Source organism: Nansenia antarctica, assembly GCF_963989245.1.
Source record: "Nansenia antarctica genome assembly, chromosome: 4".
Classification (NCBI taxonomy): Eukaryota; Metazoa; Chordata; class Actinopteri; order Argentiniformes; family Microstomatidae; genus Nansenia; species Nansenia antarctica.
Window position 1 is genome coordinate 12,070,791 of NC_137689.1, and position 23,890 is coordinate 12,094,680.

The window sequence follows — 23,890 nt, forward strand, 5'->3', positions numbered from 1 at the left end:
CACTATTATGTGTATAAAGTTAGGCCTTCTACCTTTATCTTGACAGAAGTTCAAGAGAAGACGCTGCAGGAAGGAAAGAATGATAAGCAGTTGACATTAATGTTGTTTTTGTTTTCCATCCTGTCGTCTAACATTTGAGTTTGCAGGCAATAATCTTGATAATAACAAACTGTTGACATAACTGACTCAATAATTAAGTAAATGTGTGCGATATAACATTAGCAGTATGGCTGAATAGCATTAAGGTTCTTTAATTGTCATTTGTAATTCCAAATATTTGTTGTTGTTGTTATTCTTGTCACTATCAGAGATAGTTGTATTTGTCAAATAATGCTTTTAAACATAATGGGGCTATTTGTATGTAAGCTATATAGTTGTAATTTAGTTAAAATATGAGTTCTTATCTTTTCACAGCCCTTGGGGTACCAAAAAGTGGTTTGCTTTAATGATATGTGCAATGTAAAATAGATTTAGTGCACACCACATTAGAGGAAGCCAATCTTTGGTATCCCTGAAACTATTAACTGTCTTCTGACTAATTATAAATGCTTATCAAACACCAACACATATAGGCCTACCTAGCTGTAGATTGTTAACCAGTGTTCTTTCAAAAAGCAAAAGAACAGATGTGAACAGTGCAAAGTTGTTGTCTCATTTGAGTATTGTCTCATTTGCCTAATGAAGAAAACCACACCCATTCATCAATATTTATAAAAATATATTTCACAAAGTAGGAAACAATACAGGGTATCTTAGATTACAATACAGTAAAGAGTAAATAATTAAACATACACGTTTATAAGCATTAAAGCACAGTAGAAAATATGATCTGACTATTTCATATATATTAAGTCTACTGAGAACTGCCATATACTGTATCAGTACAAATTGAGTATGCACGCAGCTGTAGTGCCATTTTAGATTCTCATGTGCAAGAGCTAACGTGCATACACAAAACCTACCACCTCAATGCAAGCTAAGGACGTTAGCAGTAACTCTATGTACATGTCTTTTTTGTCTAATATCATACAGCGTAAGCACAATACGCAAGTGTCTGTAATTGTATTTTCATTTTTATGGGTTAATGTAACCAGAGGTTCATAAATTAAATAGAAATTTGAGGGGTCAAATATTCACATCAATTAAATTATTCCAGCTACTGTATTGTGCTTAATGGTCACTGGTAACTCTGTATACAGAATAATGATATACAGTGTGTAAGTATGTGTAAAACCTTCCTCCGCTCCAATCTCTAAATTATACTATCTGTATCTGCACAGCTTAATATACAGTAACTTCTGTTCTCTATAACTATATTAACTGCAATATCTAAACGTTTAACTGTGATGAAATAGCATCAGCGGCGTATCAACAGTTGAATGCGAAAAGGGGAAAAAAATCTTAGCTCACACTTACTGAATAGCTGTAGTACAGAAAAAAAGAACTAAGAACAGATATATAAAAAACAAATCATACAACAGTAATGAAGAATCAACACATCATTTTCAAAAAACATTGGAGTACAATTGTATTGAATGCTTGCTTCTGTAAAAAGAAGGCCTCAAAGTTTCTACATTACTCTTTTTTGTCTTCGCTTCAGTCTTTTATAGGCTAATAATATTTGCCACCCACACCTGGAGCGTTTAAATACAAATACTTGTATAAAGCAAGCCGTCTGGCTCAGATAGTTTATAAATGTGGCCACCTGGTATCAAATGATATTGAAACAAATTCATCTTAAAGCCAATAGTGTAGTGGTTGTCTTTTAGCTTTTTGCAATCATACATACATTCAACATTGTAATGTAGACCATATATTGCTTTTTTTCATTTTGTTTCCTATTTTATCTCAGATTAGCTGGATGGCGTGTTGAGACTTGAGACTGAGTAGTGCCACTCAGCAGTAACATTGTTCTGTGGCCGCTGAAGTCCAACCGCCATGTTGTCCAAGCAGGCGTCCCACAGCGCCCCCTCTCTTGTTTCACCAGGTGACTACCAGGAATCCTGATCTAAATGCTCCCGTCAGTCGCAGCGAATTACATACCCAAAATACCGCTAGTCAATCCACAACGTAATCTAAGTTACACGCCACAAGAATCATATACCTCCTAATATAGACATTGTCAAGATTGGCTCAACAATACAATGCGCTTGATGTGACAGATGATGGGACGCTATACTTCACTCTAAGAATACAAAAAGGTGGCCCCCTTTTTTTAAACAGCTGCTTCTCTAAAAGCTGGCAAACCCTAGCGTAATACACGTATGTGTACACAAATATGTGTGGACAAAAATCAAAGGGTCTCTGTTGATTCAAGGTCAAGTCTCTTTGTCACTTTCGCCTACTGAATAGAGTTCCCCAAGTCTTCTGAATCGTGGACCCCACTCTCTGAGGTAGTCATAGTTCTGGTCTGAGTCCGAGGAGGCAGTCTCCAGGGAGCTGAGGGACCCGGCGATGGATCCCCGGCCCTCGTAGCCGTAGATCTGAATGGAGTCGTAGGGCGGCGCTGTGGCGTCGTTGTCTGCCTCATGGAGCCGCACATTGATGAACTCATCTACGTCCACGCCGTTGGGACCAGAGTGCTGGCCCTGCCTCGGCATGAACTGCAGGTCGGGCTTTATGTCCTTACGGGGAAGGTAGCCATTGATGCCATCGGGGTTCTGGAGCGTGGCGATGTCAAAGGCCTCTGTGTCCTCCTCCCCACCGCCCTCGTCGTCGTAGCGGATGATGTTCTCCCTCACGTCCTCGTCGTCTTTGATGATAAGCGGCTCGTTCTTGTGTCTTCTCAGTGTCACGAACAGCACCACAATTACTGCCCATCAAATAGACAAGAAAAATAAATGTTTATACATCATCAGGGAGTATGTTTTTTAATGTATGAAATTAATGTGTTTGCATGTTTCAGTATCATTTGAATGTAAATGAAACCTATATACTTAGAATGATATTGCATGCAACACAATTGTGTGTGTATATATAAGTGATATACCTAAAAGTAGTATAATACAGGCCAGAATTGCAATCAAAGCTCCCATGCTGAGGCCGATAGGCAGGACGTAGGCCTCCACATTGCATGATTGGACAATTCCCTCCTTGCTGCATCCACAAACCCGAATGGTCAGTGTGTTGGTGCTGCTCATTGGAGGATTCCCATTGTCAGTCACAATTATGGGCAGAAAGTACATCTCCTGTTTCTGGCGCCGGAAGGTGTCGTGCTTGGCTAAAACACTAATAGAGTTGTCTGTAGGGGAAGAAAATATATGTAAATAAACCATGAAGTAGCCAATGCTACCCACTTTGGAGTCTGGCAAATCCATCTAATGTATTACACTGTGAGTGTAAACTGAATTTGCATTGAATATCCTCATATCACAAGATTCCAATTAATGAATTCTAGAAGGGAACCCTAGTTCGTCTTTGGAAGATGCGAGCATTAAAGGATGTGAGTTTGACACTGAATTAGAAGATGGTGCAAGCCTACCTAGAGAGGTGCCAGGGGCTCTTTGATGCCACTTCTATGAAGCGCTGTGTTCATTAGCCAGCCCTCATACCCACTGAAATAACACTTGCATTTCCTGAATAATCTACTCAGGTTGATCCTACGGAAAATACATCTCTAACAGTCTTAGTTCTCTCTCTCTCTCTCTCTCTCTCTCTCTCTCTCTCTCTCTCTCTCTCTCTCTCTCTCTCTCTCTCTCTCTCTCTCTCTCTCTCTCTCTCTCTCTCTCTCTCTCTCTCTCTCTCTCTCTCTCTCTCTCTCTCTCTCTCTCTCTCTCTCTCTCTCTCTGGGTGTGTGAGTTGTGGCAGCATAATGCGGTTGCTACCTTTGATATAGCAGTTTAAACAACCTGAGAAAATGTTTCGTTTCGAAGACAATGCATTATGATTCATTTCTGACCCGGATGTTTTGCCACATATACATTATTCATTCCTTTAAAACCAACCACTTTACCAATACGGCCAACATGCCCAAGTGCAGTTGCTACTAAAACTATTGTGTTACTCTGTACCATTATGATCTACCGTAGCGTTTGGTTTCTCAGAATAGAACCCTACAAGTTTGTCTGTGTGGCAACATAAAAAGGAGGTTGGAGCCCTCAACATCTAGTGTGTAGCTGGTCAGAGTCCTCAATGCATACTGCCTGACCCCCATTCCCTGGCCCAGGCAAACCCTATCCTCTCTACAGCACACTCACTGCAATTAGACTCATCATCACAAACAAACCGGCACACACAAGTTCAAAGGGTCTGACACTCTTCTGTGCAGTGGCCCTGCCTGCTGTGAGCAGATAGAGACAGTTACATAAGTGCTACAGTAGGACTTTACTCCTCATGTACTGACATCACACAATAACTAGATGTACTCATGTAATTGCATAGTTTAAATACTGCACAACAGCCGTGCTTCACATAAGTGTTTTCAGTTATATTTAGTTTGATCTTCTCAAGTGCCAATTTGTTGGTATGTTACTCAGTTTATACCTGTCAGGTACAAAAGTAGGAGTGCATGAGGAAGATCCTGATGGTATTTCTATTCACAAAACACATAACAAACACCGGGCTCCATCATTGGATATGCAGAAGACTGAAGCAATGTCAAGTTTTTTTTTTGCAGTTGGCCATCACAATGGACAGTGGTACCTCTGCCTCCTAACTTCATCTGATGTTCATCATTTTTCAAATAGTTTAATATTATAACATATATTTTAAAATAATGTAATATTCAATACCCTGCTCCTGTTGCCTAGAAAGAGAAGTAGCCTGCCAATCATTTTTACGATAAACAAACTTTGTTTAATTTTTCATAAATAATTCATCATAAAGACCTTGTTATAATGAGTATAGTAAATGAACAAGACTGTGTTGGTCGTGGCTAAAAATATATTATACACTCCACTGAGAAAATGTGGTAAATAAACCCGCTCTACAAAAACTTGGTCTTTTGATCTTTTGGATAATATCTGTTCTTATATTCGCTCTGGTCTTAATAAAAATACATCTACCTGTTAGGGTTAGGGTTAGAAAAATACATGTTTTTTCATTTTTCCTGCTCAACATTTCTCATAGGTTCATTTTAAGAGAGCTTATCCTATTTGCTTCTTAATACACCTGTTTCCATGGTGGCAGGTTTCCATTAAGATAAAAAATGGCTGGGCCATTTGATGTCCTGATTTTATGTTCCTTCTGCTAACAACTAGACACTGCAGTTCCCCTTGCCTGCAGCCGTCACATCTAAACAGACGGACAGAACCAGATGAAGATTGTTCGCCCCAAGCTCTTTGAAAACATTATGCAACATCAGGATGAGAGCAGGCTCTTCAGAGAGAGTAATGGAGAAGAGCAGAAAAAAGACTAGATAGTCTGCTAAACCAATCACAGTATTTAGCAAACAAATGTAGTGCCATCTGCCATGTGGCAACAGCTCCCAGGAAGTCACCCTACATTGAGCTGCAAGACTACCCCAGAAACGGATTGGATTCCACTCATTTGCTTTCTTTCAAAATGCACTAGGGAGTAAAGAGTAGCTGATGTCCAGACAACTGCACATCTGCTAATGATGGGGTACACTAATCCTCCAGATTTCATGGTCAATCGGTCTTACTCGCCTCAGGATACCGCTTGGAACCCGAGGACGTTCAAACGTTTTAGTTAGTCTGTCACACACTGTTCTTACCTCCATTGTTTTTGATTGTGAAATTTGGGTTGTTCAGCATCTCTGGGATGAGGCGGTATTCAAAGTAATGTCCCTGTATGGGATCATCCTTGTCGACTGCACTGACGGTCTGGATCACCTTTGGAAACACAGACAGAGAGGAAGGGCCCAAAGCCATTACAGGGGGACACAAGTCATCCATTACTTTATTTTTTTCATCACAAAAGAGCTGAACTATTATGGGGCTCACACAGAATGAAAAATATGCTCCGGTCATTTCCAGGAATTTGAGATCATTATCAATGAGGTCCTGTCTCGTTGGGCACACTTTTGGTTCCTACGATCATCTATTTATCTGTCATCATAGTTCTTATCAAGCTGTGTGTCTGTGATTGATTGGAAATTAGAATTCAGACATCCCAGTCCTTTTTTTCCTCAAACCTCCCATTGTATGTAAGTCCTCTGAATGAACGCGATTGATGGGCAGGAGAATGCATAGCATTCGTCCAGGATTTTGGCTAGAGATTGCATTGTGCCATCTGGAGGTGGACATGAAAGACCACTCTGAATTATGATCCACTCTGATCAATTCTGACTGCTCTCATTTCCCCTCAGTCTCTTCACATTGTGTCAAGGGAGGGAGTGTTGCAGGAAAAAAAAGGCCACACTCCTAACCCTGTACTTTCCCAGTGAAATAAATAGGCTATAATTCACCATGGCTGATCATTACTGAGGAGATGTGTGTGTGTGGGGGGGGGGGCACCGACAGGCTTGATGAATGTCCCCTTACCTGGCCAGGTTTACCATTTTCACACAGGAAGGCCTCGTATTCCGTGGCAAACTCTGGGGCGTTATCATTGATGTCTAGCACTCTGATAGCCACGATGGCCCGCGATATCTGGCTGTTGTTTCCTGATGAAGATTAACAGAACAGAGAATGAATTAAACAGTTGGATATAGTTGCGAATAAATTAAGCTGCAGGTAAATTCCCAGTGACCCAGATTAGATTTTTTTTTCCCTCTTATTTTTCTTTGTTCACTGGGTTGAGAAAGACAGACGAGGAGCCACATCAATCTGAATTTTGACTGATATCAAGAATGCAAAACAGGAAAAAAATCACATTCAAAGTGCTTTTGATATCCCCTGTACATGCTCATGTTTTATACATGATGGTTAAAATATGCATATTATTGAGTCAATGGCAACTGAAGTCTAAAAAGACAATAACAGGCAATTTAATTAGATTTGAATTGTATTGGAATTATTCATTGCCTGTAATTGACAGTCCCTTTTGAGAGCCCTGTAAATGATTGTATTTAATAAGTGACTTTAAAAGCGATTATCTATTCATTTGGCCAACAAAGCGATACATGTCACCTCTGCTGTGTTCATGTTTTGAGAACATACAGTTTCAGTCCAAAGACAATATACAACAACAAATGTTATGGCAACTTGTGTGACGTCCAAAACTGAAAATAGCTGACCATTACAGAATGTAACAAAGAGGTCAAAGTTAAACATAAAGATGCAATGGTTTCACGGTGAATGTGACATAGTGGCTTACTCCATTAGAGACATCTGCTTAAAAGGATCTTGTTGGGGATCTTGTTGTTAAATAATCATCCATTACAACAGGCCATTCAAAAGTGCACAAACTCTAAACAATGATTGGTCATAACATTTGAAATGACATTTACTTGAGTACTTTTGAATAAGATACTGTTTTACTCTTACTTTAGTTGCTTACTAGACTTGAACTTTTACTTTTACTAGAATACATTTTCACTGAAGTAACTGAAGTACTTCCACTACTTGAGTAGGATATTTCAGCACTCTTTCCACCTCTGGTGGAAATGTAAATGCAGTAGGCCTACATAAAAACTATATTTTATAAACAGGTTGGGGAAAAAAAGCTGATATGATCTGAGAAGCGAACCTAAGCTCAGACTGATCTCACTGCAACATGCAAAGGAGGATATAAACTTAAGAGAACCTGAGGACAAACATCCTAGTGGAGTGCACGGGGAGGGGAGAATAAAAGAAGAAATGGAGGGAAACTAAAATAGACAGTTTGATGGACAGTGAAGGATGGACAAAGTGGGGGAAAGAGAGAAGACTTCCCTCTGCCCAAGTAAAGTGACTTTCACTGCACTGCAGCCGGGGAAATACAGTCTGATTAGTCAGATGTCAACTGGTGCAAGCGGCAGAACGCGCCACCATTTGGGTGGGAAATGGCAATGGAATAGGACTGGCAACACAATTCTTCCTCTTCACGCCAGAGAGGACACCAGCTAGATTCCAGTGCGTGACGAATAGCAAACAGCCATATTTATTTTGGCAAATTTTCTATTAGTTGTGCTCAGTGGTGCTGCTATCGTGAGTCACAGTCACTTTGCCAAAAGGCATGAAACACAGTTAAATGTATAGTGGAAGATCTGACAAGACAAAGAGGATATCAATTGAGTGGGCTTTAAATGTGTCTGTTGTACAGTGCAGCTTTGATATTTAAAGTTGTGCGATTGTTGTTTATTTTATTGTGATTGACAATGTGTGTTCTCCTTTGATTATGAAAAGAGAGAGAAATTAAGATACACGTATTGTACATTTCCCTTTCAATAGCTTAAAGGGGTACATCAAGTTTTATCACAACATACAGTCCCCTGAAACAATATGTATGCAAATAACTCTTTACATATTGTTCTAGCTATTTGTTCTGTAGTTTGCCTGGAAGAGTTTGTATAGTCATTCAGTTTCCTTGATCACAGATGTTCCTTTATCTTTAATGGATGCTGGCATTGGTGCAAACAACTCTAGTGTTAGTGTTTGAAACTGTTTATTTGATACGTCTTAATTGACTTGCACTTCCACAAATTGACTACGTAGCTATTTAATTCAATCAAAATTCAGCAGATTAACACATTTTCTGTCCCTGTGGATTCAAACGTTAATTGTTCGTGATGTACCCTGCAGCCATTAGAAGAGGCAGCTAGGTTACCAATGTAAGACTGTTAAGAATGTTATGAGGATTACATAAAAAGAAGGCCAGTCACTCCTTTGCAGGAGGCAGCAATGAAGTTTCTCAAAGAGTGTTATTAAACACACCTGAATGTGCAACACCGGTATTCTTCCTCCTCTCCCCTTCCTACATTCCTTCCTACATTCCTTTGATGATGTAGTAGAACCTAAACAGTCACGTTTTCCATTCTAAATTCTACTTACTGATTTCAGTGGCTGTTACTGTGATGTTGTGCCACATATCTGTCTCTCGGTCCAGTGGTTTGGCCAACGTTATCTTCCCATCAGTATCGTTGATATTGAATTGCCTCTCCAGATCTGTGTGCCGATCGATGAAATACCTACAGAAATCAATAAAATCATCAGAAACTCCACAGAAAGGTGTATATGATACAGAACTTTCCTTTGTCTGAAATTGGAATTCCGCCTAAGGCAACAGTCCCACACACATTTAAGGTATCTGAATGCACCAAATACCTCAGATTCTAAATGGTAAATGGACTGCACTTATATAGCGCCTTTATCCAAAGAGCTTTACAACGGCCTCTCATTCACCCATTCACACACACATTCACACACCAATGGCGGCAAGCTACCATGCAAGGCGCCGGCATGCTCACTGGGAGCAATTTGGGGTTCAGTGTCTTGCCCAAGCCCACTTCGACATGTGGCCAGCCGGGGCTCAAACCGCCGATCTGCCAACCGTGGGATCATTAGATGCCGGCTCTACCTCCTGCGCCACAGCCGCCCCCTACCTCAGAGTGTACACCCCCTTCAGACCAAATACCCCTTCTTCTTGAAAATGACGCACTGTCTCTAAAAGCAACATCCACCCCTAGTCAGAAATGTACCCTTTAACAATACCTTACTGTTATTAATTCCTTTGCACACACACCCCCGACCACCACCACCACCACCACCACTACCTACCCTCCCAACCTCTTCTCCCTTCGCGCCTGACTTTGGGGTTTCATCCTATCCCACTGTAGAACCACTCATCCCTATCAGCACATAAGCACAATAATAATTAAAACAAAGATCTTGAATACAATTGAATACATAAGCCATTGCCCTAGACTTCCAATTGTGAAGACGTATTGAGCCGTGACATTTCCAGTTTTGAGATGAAATGGTGTAAATCCTCAGACGACGGGCAGGAGGTCCAAAAGGACTCCTCTACAGGCGCAGAGAACTTTCAAGACAGGCAGACAGGCACAAAGCCACCGGGGAGCAGTCTCCAGGAGACTGAGTGGATTCCAGTCCAACTTTGACAGCTTCACGTGGAGGAGGGAGGCAGACCCTGAAATGTTCTGCCACGTGTCAATCAAACTGACAATGTTATGCGAAAAGAATTAAAGCAAATAATTTGAAAAAAAAAGATTAAAAGTTCCATGCAAGAATAGCTGTCATATAATGTGGTGGGTATGTGTTTATGTGTTTATTGTCGGACCGAAGAGATGTGTTAGTATATATGTACAGTGAAGATAATGGATGGTGTAGCCTAAATCAATTAGTTCCTGCTACTTCCCCCTCTTAATAGACCACTCAAAGAACAGTTGGCTGACCTCATCTAAACACTCAAGCAACGTTGCTGGAACTCAACTAATAACCTTTGGTGACAGTGGTTTAGAACCAGTGGTGTAGTCTTACGTGATACGCAGGACTACGCCGTATACCCACTAGGAAAGGACAAGGATTTCCATACACCCACTTAAAAATGTGTGAGGATACGTAACAGCGTTTTGTGACAGAACTTTCACACTTTCATTCATGAAATTCACCCCATCTGTCTTATGAAGCACTTGACTTTTGGACCATTGGGACTGACTATAGCGTCATATACCATCAACGGGGGGAAATGCGACATGAAATATATCAAAATGCACCACTATCATGCACAGATCAGCCTTATAACATGTAATGTAATGTATATAAAGTTAGACAGGGAGCGCAGATTTAATTTTATGGCGTTCCGAAATGAACGATATGAGGCTGGGAGGGGAAAATCACAGTATACCCACTAGAAAAAACTAGACTACACCACTGTTTAGAACACATTCTTTTTTGCTATGTATTATTAGCTGTACTGTCCCTTAAAATGCAACTGTAAGATTGCATTAAGAGTTATACAAAAAAAGTTAAGAGAGAGAGAGAGAGATCTGGGAGAGAAAGAAGGGGAACAGGGGGGTTGGGTGGGGAAACATGCTTTTCTTCAGAGAACAAATACATCCATGACATTTCTGCTTGTTATTAATGTAGGTCACTTATTCTATTGGGAGGATCACAGATGTAGAACTAATTTTGCTGTCCTCTGCATGCTGACCAGTTAGTTATATGGCTACATTTATTCATGTTGTCCCTATACATGAGCCTGGAACCAGGCTGAATTTATCTTTGTTTCACTCCAATGAATATCTGTCTGGACTTGCCTGCATTATATAGTATATGCATTTAGCTGACACTTGTATCAAAAGCGACTTACATTGCAGTGAGTGCATTCTTGTTTCAGTATATATGGTCCCAGCGGGGAAAGCATTGTTAACGGCATGTGCTACCAATTGAGCCACAGAGGACCATTGTTACTGTTGGTGCGTACATCATTAACAAGGGGCATGATGCAAAACAATGTTGTCAGCAATTGAACCACCTACAAATGTGCCTAAAGCCTGTCGTAGTTACTGAAAGGACACTAATACAGATTGGACCAGCCGTTTTCTAGCTAGTCCAGATGCCTCCCTATAGGAACAGGTCAAGGCAGATATTCAGCACCATAAAAGCCAAATTCAGTCTGCTTCCAGGCTACCCATATCCACGTTATTCATAGAAAATATTGACAAACGTTGAAAGCAATAAGTTACCCTGGAAGAGAACATCTAGAGTTGAAGTCGGAAGTTTATATACACTATATACACAGGTTGAAGTAATTAAAACACATTTTTTAACCACTCCACAGATTTCATGTTAACAAACTATCATTTTGGCAAGTTGGTTAGGACTTTGTGCATGACACAAGTCATTTTTCCAACAATTGTTTACAGACAGATTATTTCACTTAGAATTCACTATATCACAATTCCAGTGGATCAGAAGTTTCATACACTAACTTGACTGTGCCTTTAAACAGCTTGGAAAATTCCAGAAAATTACGTCATGGCTTTAGAAGTATCTACTGTATATCCACAGTAAAAATGTGTATCAACATAACCCGAAAGGCCAGTCAGCAAGTTACTAAGCCACTAAGACTACGGTTTGCAACTGGGGGGGACTAAGATCTTACTTTTTGGAGAAATGTCCTCTGGTTTGATGAAAAAAAGTTGAACTGTTTGGCCATAAAGACCATCATTATGTTTTGAAGAAAAAGGGGGAGGCTTGCAAGCCGAAGAACTCCATCCCAACCATGAAGCACGGGGATGGCAGCATCATGTTGTGGGGGTGCTTGGCTGCAACAATGTAATGTTAAATCTACCAAATACTAACTAAGTGTATGTAAACATCTGACCCACTGGGAACAGGATGAAAGAAATAAAAGCTGAAATAATACATTTAGTCTACTATTATTCTGATATTTCACATTCTCAAAATAAAGTAGCGATCCTAACTGACTTAAGACAGGGAATGTTTACTAGGATTAAATATCAGGAATTAGTTTAAGTGTATTTGGCTAACGTGTATGTAAACTTCAACTGTAAAGATTATATTATATTAATCTTAAACAGTCTCTTTTTTTTTTTTTTACTCCTTGTAATAACACATGCAACATGTCAGCTGTCAAGTAAAGTAAATGGTGTAGCAAAGCAAGACCAAGGACTCACTTCCCCAAACCTTCGAGGTGCTATGAACATCATTTCAATCCTCACAAGGTGCATTGTTCGTATTCAATATGTCTACCAAAACGTTCCATGTTTTAATGTAGAAAAGTGTTCATACATGGAAGATGCACAAGTTTATCTATCTTTATCTGACTACCAATTTTTTTCGTAGTATTTTTCTACAGTACATACGTGACACGCTCTGGTGAAACGGTCTGCATGTCGGCAATTCTCCAGTCGTGCAAATAACCAAGAAGCTTATTTTTTAAAATATGTTGAAAGAAAATATGTTTTCTGTTTTTTATTTTACGAAAGTTTAAGTGTTTAAGTGCCCACTCGATGTAACAAACAACACTTTTAGGATCACTAAATACTTATAATTTGTGAATTGGATTCACTGTATAGTCTGCTGTAGTTTAGTGATACATGGCTTGTAACAAACATTTTAGGACGTGTGCAAATCAAGGACTGTGTGATCATCTAATGATGTGTAGTTATGTGTTTTTAGCATGTTGATGTTCTATCAGCAAGTTGTGATGTGCTAAACATGCATTTAGATGTTCATAGCGATGTTCCTTTTTAGCGGCTAGCTACTAGCAGCTGTTTTGTGTGTGTTTTCATTCAGAGCATGTATGTATTTGGTTTGGGGTACCAACATTCAAATAAGCATATCTCCTTCAACTATTTTCAGATGTCAATGTATGACGCATCATTTTGAAAGCTTCAAAACAATCTGCACTTTCATAATCTGGAAAAAACAGAAGAATGACATAGCCCTACTTGCTGATTTTTTTTTTTACCAGACCCTGTCACATGTATATGTAGTCTTATTGGAAATACCGGTACTTCAAACTTTGTTACAATCCTCATTACAGTATGTTTGAGGTCCATCCATATCAGTAGCCTTCAGAGTCGGCTACTATGCCCTATACTGAATGAATGAATGAATGAATGGTCTTTATTATTGTCATTGATATAGTACAGGTACCAAACAACGAAATTTGGGAGGGGGGGCTCCCCTGGTGCTAGGAAAAAAAAACTAAAAACAACAAGGGAAAAGAGCTGTTTTACATAAATAAAGGCTATGTACACTATCCACTATACTATACTATACAAATAAAACACTGTGCTGTACTCTATGCTATGCTATACCTATTCTAACATTTCCTATCTCTGAACCTTATGTACCCGAGGGTTGTCATATTGCACATAGTGTTATTGCACATTAATTTAAAGTGTCGCAGTTTGCAGGTTTGAAATGTTCCCAGTTGTGTTTCAGTATTGCACTTGATTTCAATCTAGTAGCTAAATAAATAAATATAAATAAATAATATAATATTCAGAGAGCATTGGAGGATGATGAAAGAACTGTGGTGCATTTCATGGAGTCCACCTGCAATCCAGTTTGGTTGGATGCATTAAGTATAGCTGAAGGGATGTTGTCTAAGTGAGAACCTAGACCTCAGCCCTTGAGCATTTTTTAGTTAGAGACAGTGAGTCATTTCCATTTGAGTGAGTTTACGCAAGACTGCCGAGACTGAGGAGGTCAAGAGAATGTTCAGGCTATTACAGCTGTAATGGCTGGCTCCAACAGATCTTTTTAGCATGACATATGGATGCACTTTCTCCTAATGGATGCTATATCATTGATAACTTTTGTCTGGGCATCCACAGCCTTGTTGCATCTACAGTAACACGTATATTAACTTGATAATTAGTGTCACAGTTTGCCTGAACAGGTTTGGTCACCTCAGCGGCCATGGTTCGATCCCTGGTTTGATTCCCAACCTTTAAGGCCTATCTCCCACCATGTGTTCTTCCATCTCTAGTTTCCCATTTCCCATACCATCTAACAATCTGGTAGAGATATCAACCCAAATGCAGAGTATGCCAACATGAAGAAATGTAAAACCTGTAAAACAACTCTATAAAACAGAAGACAATAGAAATGATGACCCAAGACCAATGGATTGAAATGAAAGCTCTGCGATAAATATTGCCTTTCATCATACTCCCAGAGAAAAATGCATGTTTTATAGATCTCCAGTTGGGGAAAATGTTTTGAATAAGAAAATCATGTTGTAAAATGTATCAGCATTGGGACACATGCTCTCAAAAAAGAGATGGTAAGAGAATGTGACTGCCGTTTCTCTGTTCAATGCCTTTAATACAATTGGCAGATATTGAACGTAATGTGACATTAACCACTTTTGAGTAGAAAAACACTGCCTTTTCCCCCTGCATTGATATTCTGAAAAAGACCTGCTTAAAATATGTGGAAAAAAATATGTGATTCTCCAAAGCTTTACCCAATCTCTGATTGCTTGAAAGCTTTCAGCTAGCCTAACAGACACTGGCATAATGTCCTAGAGCTTCAATTTACTTACTCATCTTGTCCACAAAAAATGCGAGCACATAAAGTGCCCCATGATTTTAAAACAGAAAATGAGCATTAAACAAACATTACATGTATCCACATTAGAAAACAATAATGGCAGACTAAAGAACTATTAAGTAAGTAAGTAGCAAAGCAGAAATACAATGAACAGAGCAGGCAAGAAACAACTGGCTATTTTTACAATTAGAAAGTCATAATATACATTAAAGAGAGTCATGATCACATAATAATTACATAGTGCAGTTCAGCACCAGAATATACACAGAGCCCTGTGTAAGTAATGGGACAGTGAAGTATTTAAAAAAATAAAATAAAAAAATAATAATAAAAATAACAATAAAATATCAGCTTTTATTTTAGGGTATTTGTGTACAGTATATTTGTTTCACCATTTAGAAATAATATTATATATAGTCTCTGTCCTCTATTTCAGGGGACCAAAAGTAATGGGACAATTGGCTTGACAGGTGTAAATCAGGTGTGTTCCGGCATTTGTGCAGGCTGTCAATGTCTAGTATTGATTGTAGCCTTTGTGTTTGCCTTTGGAATCTGCTATTGGTGTCTGTCAACATGAAGACCAAAGAGGTGCAAATGAAAGTCAAGGAAGCCATTATTAGTCTGAAAAAACAACAACTGGTGAGCTCAGCAATTGCAAACGGGCTGGTAGGCCAAATAAGACTTCTACAATGGATGACCAAAGAACGCTCACCATTGAGAAACCCCCCAAAATAAATGTCCAACTGACCAGTAAACACCCTCCAGGAAGTAGGCCTAAAGTCTACCCTCCGTAGAATACGTCACCAGCAGAAGAGGCTTCACTACAAGGTCCAAACCACTAGTTATCCTCAAAAAGGATGGATAAACAGGTTACAGTTTTTACACCCGGCACCATGTTTCATAGATGAAATGGTACGCTGTAAATCTTGGAAGATGCTTTTTTCTCTTGCAATCACTCTGTTACATGATTATATTCACATGATCTGTCCTCAGACCTCAGCAGGCTTTTTAGTTACTTTTTAGCAAACTGTAACCAGAACATCCTTTTTTGGGGGGATACATTTACACAACTTCAGACGGTTAGGGTTAGCCCTATGGTTAGGGTTAATCACTTAAAGTTGAACAGCGCAGATGTTTGTTGTTTGGTGACGGACAGCTGATTCACAAATATGCAAAAAACATAAAAACATCATGTCGCAGGGACTAGGCTTAAAAGAGGCAGATGCAACACTCCATCATGGCTAAACAGTGTGACGCCACTGGCCATGAGTTGTTGGTCATCCCACCCACCACCCTGGTGACGTATTCTGTGATAGTAGTCTCTGGCACATTGATGCCTACCTCCCGGAGAGTGTTCCTGATCTGTGGGACAGTTGTTTCGGCATTTTTATTAATTATGGCAAGCATTCTTCTGTCCTCCACTGCCTTCCTTGGTGTACCAGCCTGTTTGCGATTGCTGAGTTCACCAGTGCTTTTTTTATTTTTAAACTGCTGATTCTGGCAAGCCTAACGTTTTGGCTGTTTCTGAGTTTTCAGCCTAATAAAGGCTTCCTTTTTATTTATTTTATTTTTTTACGTTATTTTTTCTGAGTGGGGCAGTCCCACTCATATCTTTCATTTTATTGGACAGGCATAGTGAAGACAGACAGGAAAGTAGGAGAAGAAGGGAGAGAGGGCATGTCAGCAGGGCATGGGCCGCATTCGAACCCATGCCGACATGGGCATGTGTGCACTGTAGACCGTGGTGCTAGACCACCCCAGGCCACAATAATGGTTTCCTTGACATTCATTTAAACTCTTTGGTCCTTATGTTGACAGACACCAATAGCAAACTCCAAAGGCAAATGCAAAACCGAGAATGAATACGACACAATATGTACACACAAAAAAACATCAAATCAAAATTAAAAATGTATACTTGAACCTCAAAGTTAATTGTTTGATTTGAAATTCAAACATAGGAGTATAGAGCCAAAATAAGACACAGTGCTTCACTGTCCCATTACTTGCAGGGAACAATACATACATATAGGCCTACATATCAATGGGTCATACATGGGTAGAGTATGTGTAAAACACAATAAAATAAAATAAAAAACGAACCACGGCAAGTATGTCATACATGTATACTGTAGGGTCAGAGAATCAAATGAAGAAAAGACACATGGAATCCAAGCACCTTTTAAAAAATGGCACACAATCACGAGAAAAAGGAGAAATCCTCTGGGTACTGAATTCTCATTTGTAAACGTGAAGATGCAACAGGGTGAACTCTCCCACTCGTTGCAATACCCAATCTATGATTCCCAGCTCGCATTGTGTTCACAATGCAATTTACACAACCTGTTGAATGTTGTCCCGGGAGCACGGCAGCAAGTCACTAGAGAATTAATGAAATGCCGAGGTGGATGGAGAGAAATTGCCTGTATAACCTATACCCAAGGTGCCCTTGTGATATTTCCAGGAATAAGTCACACAAGTAAAATGCAGCAGGCAAAGTCACCACCACTAAGAGAAGTCTCACTGTGCCACGCTTTGACTTTTATTATATCCTGGTCCTGTGGAAACGAGAGCACCAGTCGGCTCACATTTCACTGCTGTGAGAGAGTGTTCGACGAGACATTGTGAAAAAGCACTTTAAATAAAGACTGATTTGAACAAAGAAACAGGCATCTAAGTGGATGCCCAGACACGTGTGTCAGCAGTAAGATAAAGATTTGATCATTGCAGACTCTCGTATGTGAGGCATGATAAGCTGCATCACATTAACACATTAACAGGCATTTAGAAATGGTGTTTTGATCCTATTTATGACACAGTAAATGGAAGGATATAAAAGAGGTGAAATGGGGGTCGTAGATGAGGTCTGGCTTCTTACCTGATGAGGCTGCCAGTGACATCTGGATCGCGGGCGGTCACTATTCCTATGACAGTGTTGATGGGGGAATTCTCATTCACCTGCAGTACGTAAGTGGGCTTTGAGAAGACAGGAGGTTCATCTGAATCTTCCACCACGATTTTTACCGTGGCTGTATCCTTGAAGGGGCCGCCGCTCTTTGGTTCAAATCGAGTGTTGGCCGCCTCCACCTTTAGTGTGTATGATTTTTTCATCTCAAAGTCCAGGGGCTGTGGAGAGGGACAGAGACAAATGGCTGTCACTAATTACCATCGGAGCCAGAACAAATTATTAACCTAATGTGAATGAACGTTTGGAAGATTTCTAAGTTGAAATGAAGAAGTGCCCTCTTGCGATCCTCTCGAAAAATGGGCAGAATGAGAATGCAATCACAGAAACCAAGAAACCATTTGTATATTAGCAATAACCATCTCACCTCAAGCAATCAGCGAATTAGCAATTTGTGTACCAACATGGCATCTGCTCTGGATTCAGATATGACTGCAAATAAGGATATTCTAATGGTATCACACAGATGTGATTTAGATCTGTTAAGCAATCATGAACAATTTGATTTGTATGTTTATGCAACCTGAAAACATAATTTGCTGTCCCTGTATTGCCATGAAAATAATGCTGTTACAGAACACTCACTGGCAATAATGTGAAGGATAGGAAATTATTGAAGCATTAGCATCGCTATCACAATCCACATATAATGTGTCGCATTATTCCAGACATTTAACAAAAGGTCTCCTAAAGGAAAAGTACACATATTTACTGAGACAAAACATGACTTATTATTATTATTATTCATGACTTCGCCACCAAAAAGGGTAAATGGCTGAATGGCTTTTTTCTATGTAAAGAGCACTTGATTTAGAACGATTATTACATACCTCACCTGTGCCATTAGGTCTTCTTTTTATTTTAGACTAGGCCCACTTGGTTGTGTTTAAAATGTGTAGGATGACAATAAAAATGTTAGGCAGGGTGGTAGCACGGTCGCACGGCCAATTGTGAAATGATTGTGAAATACTGTACCCAGCGGTGGCTAGTGGCCGCCCTGCCTTTCATTACACTTTGACTGCATTCTCGTTCAAAAGGATGTCAGGAGGAACTATGTTCACCACTTTTATGCACAGCTCATCGTCAATATTTGCAACTTGTAAAAATGTCACAATTTTACTCCCTGGCGTCTCTGTGGCCAACCCAGACTGTCACCATTTTATTCCAAATCACCTCTGGCCGCTCTTATAAGACTAGAATAATGGGATCAAGTCACTTCCACGCTCCATAACCAGGATTTATAGGGAAATCAAAACTGGGCCTTGCCGCTCGAGGGGGATGAGAGTTGGCTTTGGGAATGAGAGGGGTTAGGAGGGAGATGAAAAAAAAAAGATGTATTCCAGTGATTCTCTAAAAAAGAGAGAAGTCAGTGGTCCCCTAGGCTGGGTCGGGCCAGCACTGGGGCAGCACTGGGAGCAGGCCCAGCTGTGAGAGGATAGCAGCTGGGGACCGGGAACCGACAGGGGGCTTTGAAGTCCACACGTCTGGCGTCAGGGCACCCGTATGGAGAGAGCCCCTCCAGCCCAGTCTGCCACGGTCTGAGAAGCTATTTGGAGCACTTTCATTATTAACCGCCCGCCTCTCCCCTACTTCTCCCCCTCCTTCTCCTCCTCCTCCTTCTCCTCTATACTGAGAGCAGTGAACAGCTGGACCCAGGGTCAACATTTGTTTCAAAGGATTCCGGTTAGATGTTGTTAAGGGTAATTAATTAACATGATTACAATGAAATTAAAAATGGAATTGTATATATTCATATTAGTAGTATCTGTGCTACTCAAAATCCACCAGAACCTGGTGTTTCAAAACCTGGTGTTGTATAGACTGGTCATTCCAGGCAAGTTATTTTTCTCACACTTTTAAGCTGTATTCACTTTTGGCTGTATTCATTTATTGTGTCTCTCAAATAACCATCCATGACATCTGACACATCCTGAGTCAGCCATATTTTAAAAGGCCCTCTGTGTCGCTCTGCTGTTACTCAATGTTTAAGGGTGGAGTTAAATCAGTCCTGCACTTGACTCCCTGTAATCTAGAGAGCAGCACTTTGATTTTCATACTGGTGCCTCATACAATATGCTCGGTGCTCATGTTCCTTTGTAGCACACTTCAAATTCCCATGAGCCTCAGCACATAGAATCTGTATGTGTACACAGGGCCGTTTAGAGACATCAAAGTTCAGTACTGGCTGGCGGGGGGAATCCGAACATCCCACTAACCTCCCCCTGATAGGCCTGAGGGTTGGAAGATAAAAAGCTTAAACCCGAAAAACAACAAACCCCCTTTCCCAGTTAGTGCTGTTGCCATTGTGTTTAGATCAATATTTTGTAACCTTGCCTCAAAGGATCTTTTAATAATTTGCACTTGATATTTGACAGCCATTTATAGTCATATTGAGTGGGGGGAGGTAGTATAGGGGTGTTCTGGTGAAATGGTTCCATTTAAACCTTAGTTCTTTCACATCGGCGAGACAGAGCCTTCATAAACTGTGCAAAACAGACTTTAAAATCTTTCAAGTTCGGTTTGGTAGGAGTGCAAACATAAGGGAGTGAGACAACACTTCTGCTCAACTCATATGAGCTTAATCACCGTCTGGAGATGGAGAGGTGAGAAGAGAGTAGGTTGTTGATTTCCTGTTTTTCTCAAGCAATCTCATTCATCATGTTATTAGCAATTCAGGCAAGGCAACGGAACACGGCCAACTATAGCAGGGTAAATTGAAGAGGCAGAGCCACAACTATGATTTGACAGTGCAATGCCATGGAGGGTTGGGGTGGGCAGAGGTGGTGACTCAAAGCTCAGATATTTACAATTCTTCTGTGTCAACAGTTTAGGATTTTCATTGATTGTGTCTAGTTTGTTCTCAAACAATCAATTTAGTTTTGTTTAGTAGGCTTGAATCTAATCCAGGCAGATCGCCAGGGAAGATTTATTAGATCCGAGTTGTTTTTTAAGTTTTTTTTATTTAACCTTTATTTAACCAGGAATAAAACAACTCAGTGTTTGACTCAGTGTCAATAAAAAACTCAGAGTTTGTGTTCAAACTCCTTGGATAATGTCATTTTGTATCCAAATGCAATGACCTATAACGTTTGATTGATCTATAGCTACTGTGTGCAACTTTGTACTAACCATAACTGAAGACTAAAGAACACATCCATCAATCATGTATACACTTGAATATATGCAACTGTCTTATACTAAGCAAATAGGGTGAGACATACAATGAATACATACATAACTAATGCATACTGTATGGTTGAAACTCTGCCATGAAATCTCAACGTATTCCACATAGATGTCCTTGAGATACACACGTGTCTTAAGTTACCCGCACGTCAGTGTTGTCAATATGCAACATAGTTCCCTTTTTAATGGAATTTTCACCGATTCTAAAGAACTATGGAACACATAGAATTCTACAAAACCACATTCATGTCCAGAGGCAATGACATTGTCAAGACTGAAATACTTCTAGCATTGCAGATCAATGTTATGTGAAAAATATTTGTAATTTTTAGAATGCACAGTAACATGTGACAGTGGCTGGTGAAACAAGTCAGGAAACGTGAAGTCGCTGAAATTACAAAAAAAGTATATATATATATTATTTTTTTAAATAAACATTTTAGGATCAATAAATGCTTATAATGTGTCAGCGAACTGTTTACGTTTTAGGACCGTTCAAAAACAAGGACTGTGGGATCATCTAGTTATGTGTAGTTATGTGTTTTTAGCATGTTCATGTTTAGCATCAGCATGTTTTCATGTGCAAAACATGATGTTAGAAATGTTACATAGTGATGTTCTTTGTTGTTAGCTGCTTTTTTGATTGATTGATTGAAAACTTTATTAGAAGATTTGCAGAAGTAGGTACATGAAAGTACATATTACATACAAGGTCAACTAACAGGATAAAAACCCAAGAAAGCCACTGGCTTATTTCAATTGGGGTCCTTGATTCTCAATTCATCGTTACATGTAAGACAGACAAAAAAAACTAGTACCGGTACTATCTACAAGATAATACAGACAAATAACTAGTACTATCTACAAGATAAACGTACATCCATCATGGGAAGAACAATACAACAAAGCATAAGGTATGTACAGCGGGTAGGACAGGTGGGGACATACACCACAGGTGGGGGCGGGGGACAAAACACAAAGTATGTACAGTGGGTAGTTCGGGTCTTTTAATCAGATTTTTGATTTAGAGGGTCCAGTTACGGATTGCAGCCTCCTGTAAATGTTTTTTGAGAGTGGTTTTGAAGGTGGGCAGTGTTTTGCACTCCTTTAAGATTATAGGAAGGGCGTTCCACATTTTTACTGCATAGTTTGCAAACGAGTTTAACCCCTTGTTTGTGGTGCAACGCGGTTGAACGTGGTTCGTGGAGCTTCCTCTGGTATTGTATGTGTGGACGTTGTTCACTTTTTGGAAGTATGTTGACAGGTACTTGGGTGTCTTTGTGGTGTAGCGTATCTTGAAGACCAGGCCCAGTGCAAGCTGCTGCACTCTGTCAACTACTCGTAGCCAATCAAGGCTCAAAAAATTAGCAGCGGTTAGATGTGTCCTAGGGTTGAGGCCTAGCAGAAGCCTAACCAGTTTATTTTGGGCTGTCTGGAGTCTTGTTTTTTGGGCCTTTGTGGTTCTATAGTACCATGATGTTACGGCATAGTCGAAGTGACATTGAATGAGAGCTCCTGATAGGGTCCTCAGTGTGTTTTTACTGACAAGTGAGGATATCCTGTACAAGAATCTAGTTCTATGGTTCACTTTTTTGATTACTTTAGCTAGCTAGCACAGTCTGTTTCTTTTGGTTCAGAACGATTTCCTCCCCTATTTGGTTTGAGGTGTACCAACATTCAAATAAGCATAACCTCTTCAACTAATTTCAGATTTCAAAGTATGACACATAATTTGAACGCTTATAATCTGCACTTTCATAACCTGTACCAAAACTGAAAAATGACCTTGCTGACTTGGGGAGCAAAACACCAGCTCCTGTCACAAATGTTTTGTTGTGCTAGGATAATTAGTTTGCTTTCCAAAGGCAATATGATGCTCATGTCCTGTAACTTATTTGCACCTTTCTACTGTCTTTTAAGGTGCTAAGCATAAAAAGAGGTTGCTGAAGGAAACCTGTGGGAGAGAGGTTTGCACAAAAGGCCTCACCTTCTTTAGCCTTAGGATCCCCTCTTTAGTCTGGAGATCCGTAGTGATTTCGAAAACATCCCTCTCGTCACCGTCAATGATGTTATACGTTGATTTGGCATTCTCTCCAATGTCCCTGTCGTTTGCCTTCACCTTACCGCCGGGTTTTCCAACACCAAGGTCTTCAGGAATCACAAACTCATACAGACCTGAGCAAAAGAGATATCATGTTTGCTCATTCAAAATATTTCTAATATACTATGGGCCAGTTTCACAGACAAGGCTTAAGCCTAATCCTGGACTAAAAAGCATCTTCAATGGAGATTTTACATTGAAAGTGTGATTTAGTCCAGGACTAGGCTTAAGCCTTGTCTGTGAAACCGGCCCTATATGTGTGAATACAACTAGTACACATGGGATTATTACTGAAATATATGGCAATGTAAGGTGATGAAATATTAGGCTAGCACAAAAATAATATCAACAAATGTGTGTTCTCTTATCATGGGCTTTAGCTCTCTACAGTATACAGACTGTATTGGATATCACATTGGCCCATTGTCATTGGCCATAAGTTACTCTTTTATCAGGGATAACCTATAGTATAGGAGGAAAGTCTTTTTACTTTTTGAAAACTTTGGTGGGTTATCGTTTACATCCGTTAGTGTGACGGTGACCGTTGTCGTTCCTGACAGCCCTCCCATGTGACCGCCCATGTCTTTTGCTTGAATGACGACCAGGTACTCCTCCCTCATCTCTCGATCCATCCCATTCAAAGCAATTTTAATAATAGCTGAAAGAAAATAAAAAGCACAGTTCACAATTCATTGATAAAATGTATTATGATTCCTCAGAAATAACCATACACTACACAGCTTGTGATAGACACGGTTATGCTTT

General features: G+C 39.9%; 1 protein-coding gene across 1 annotated transcript in view; it reads right to left on the reverse strand.

Moving 5' to 3' along the window:
- Positions 1-2,318: 2,318 nt before the first annotated feature.
- cdh8 (cadherin 8) overlaps positions 2,319-23,890 on the reverse strand; it is a gene marked incomplete at both ends in the record, with an annotated part of 77,320 nt that continues 55,748 nt past the window's right edge. Inside the window, 8 exons of the mRNA XM_080528441.1 lie at positions 2,319-2,812; positions 2,990-3,241; positions 5,675-5,792; positions 6,444-6,565; positions 8,874-9,010; positions 17,752-17,999; positions 23,012-23,199; positions 23,616-23,783. Of these exons, the coding sequence (XP_080384567.1) occupies positions 2,319-2,812; positions 2,990-3,241; positions 5,675-5,792; positions 6,444-6,565; positions 8,874-9,010; positions 17,752-17,999; positions 23,012-23,199; positions 23,616-23,783 (1,727 nt within the window). The remainder of the gene's footprint in view (positions 2,813-2,989; positions 3,242-5,674; positions 5,793-6,443; positions 6,566-8,873; positions 9,011-17,751; positions 18,000-23,011; positions 23,200-23,615; positions 23,784-23,890) is intronic.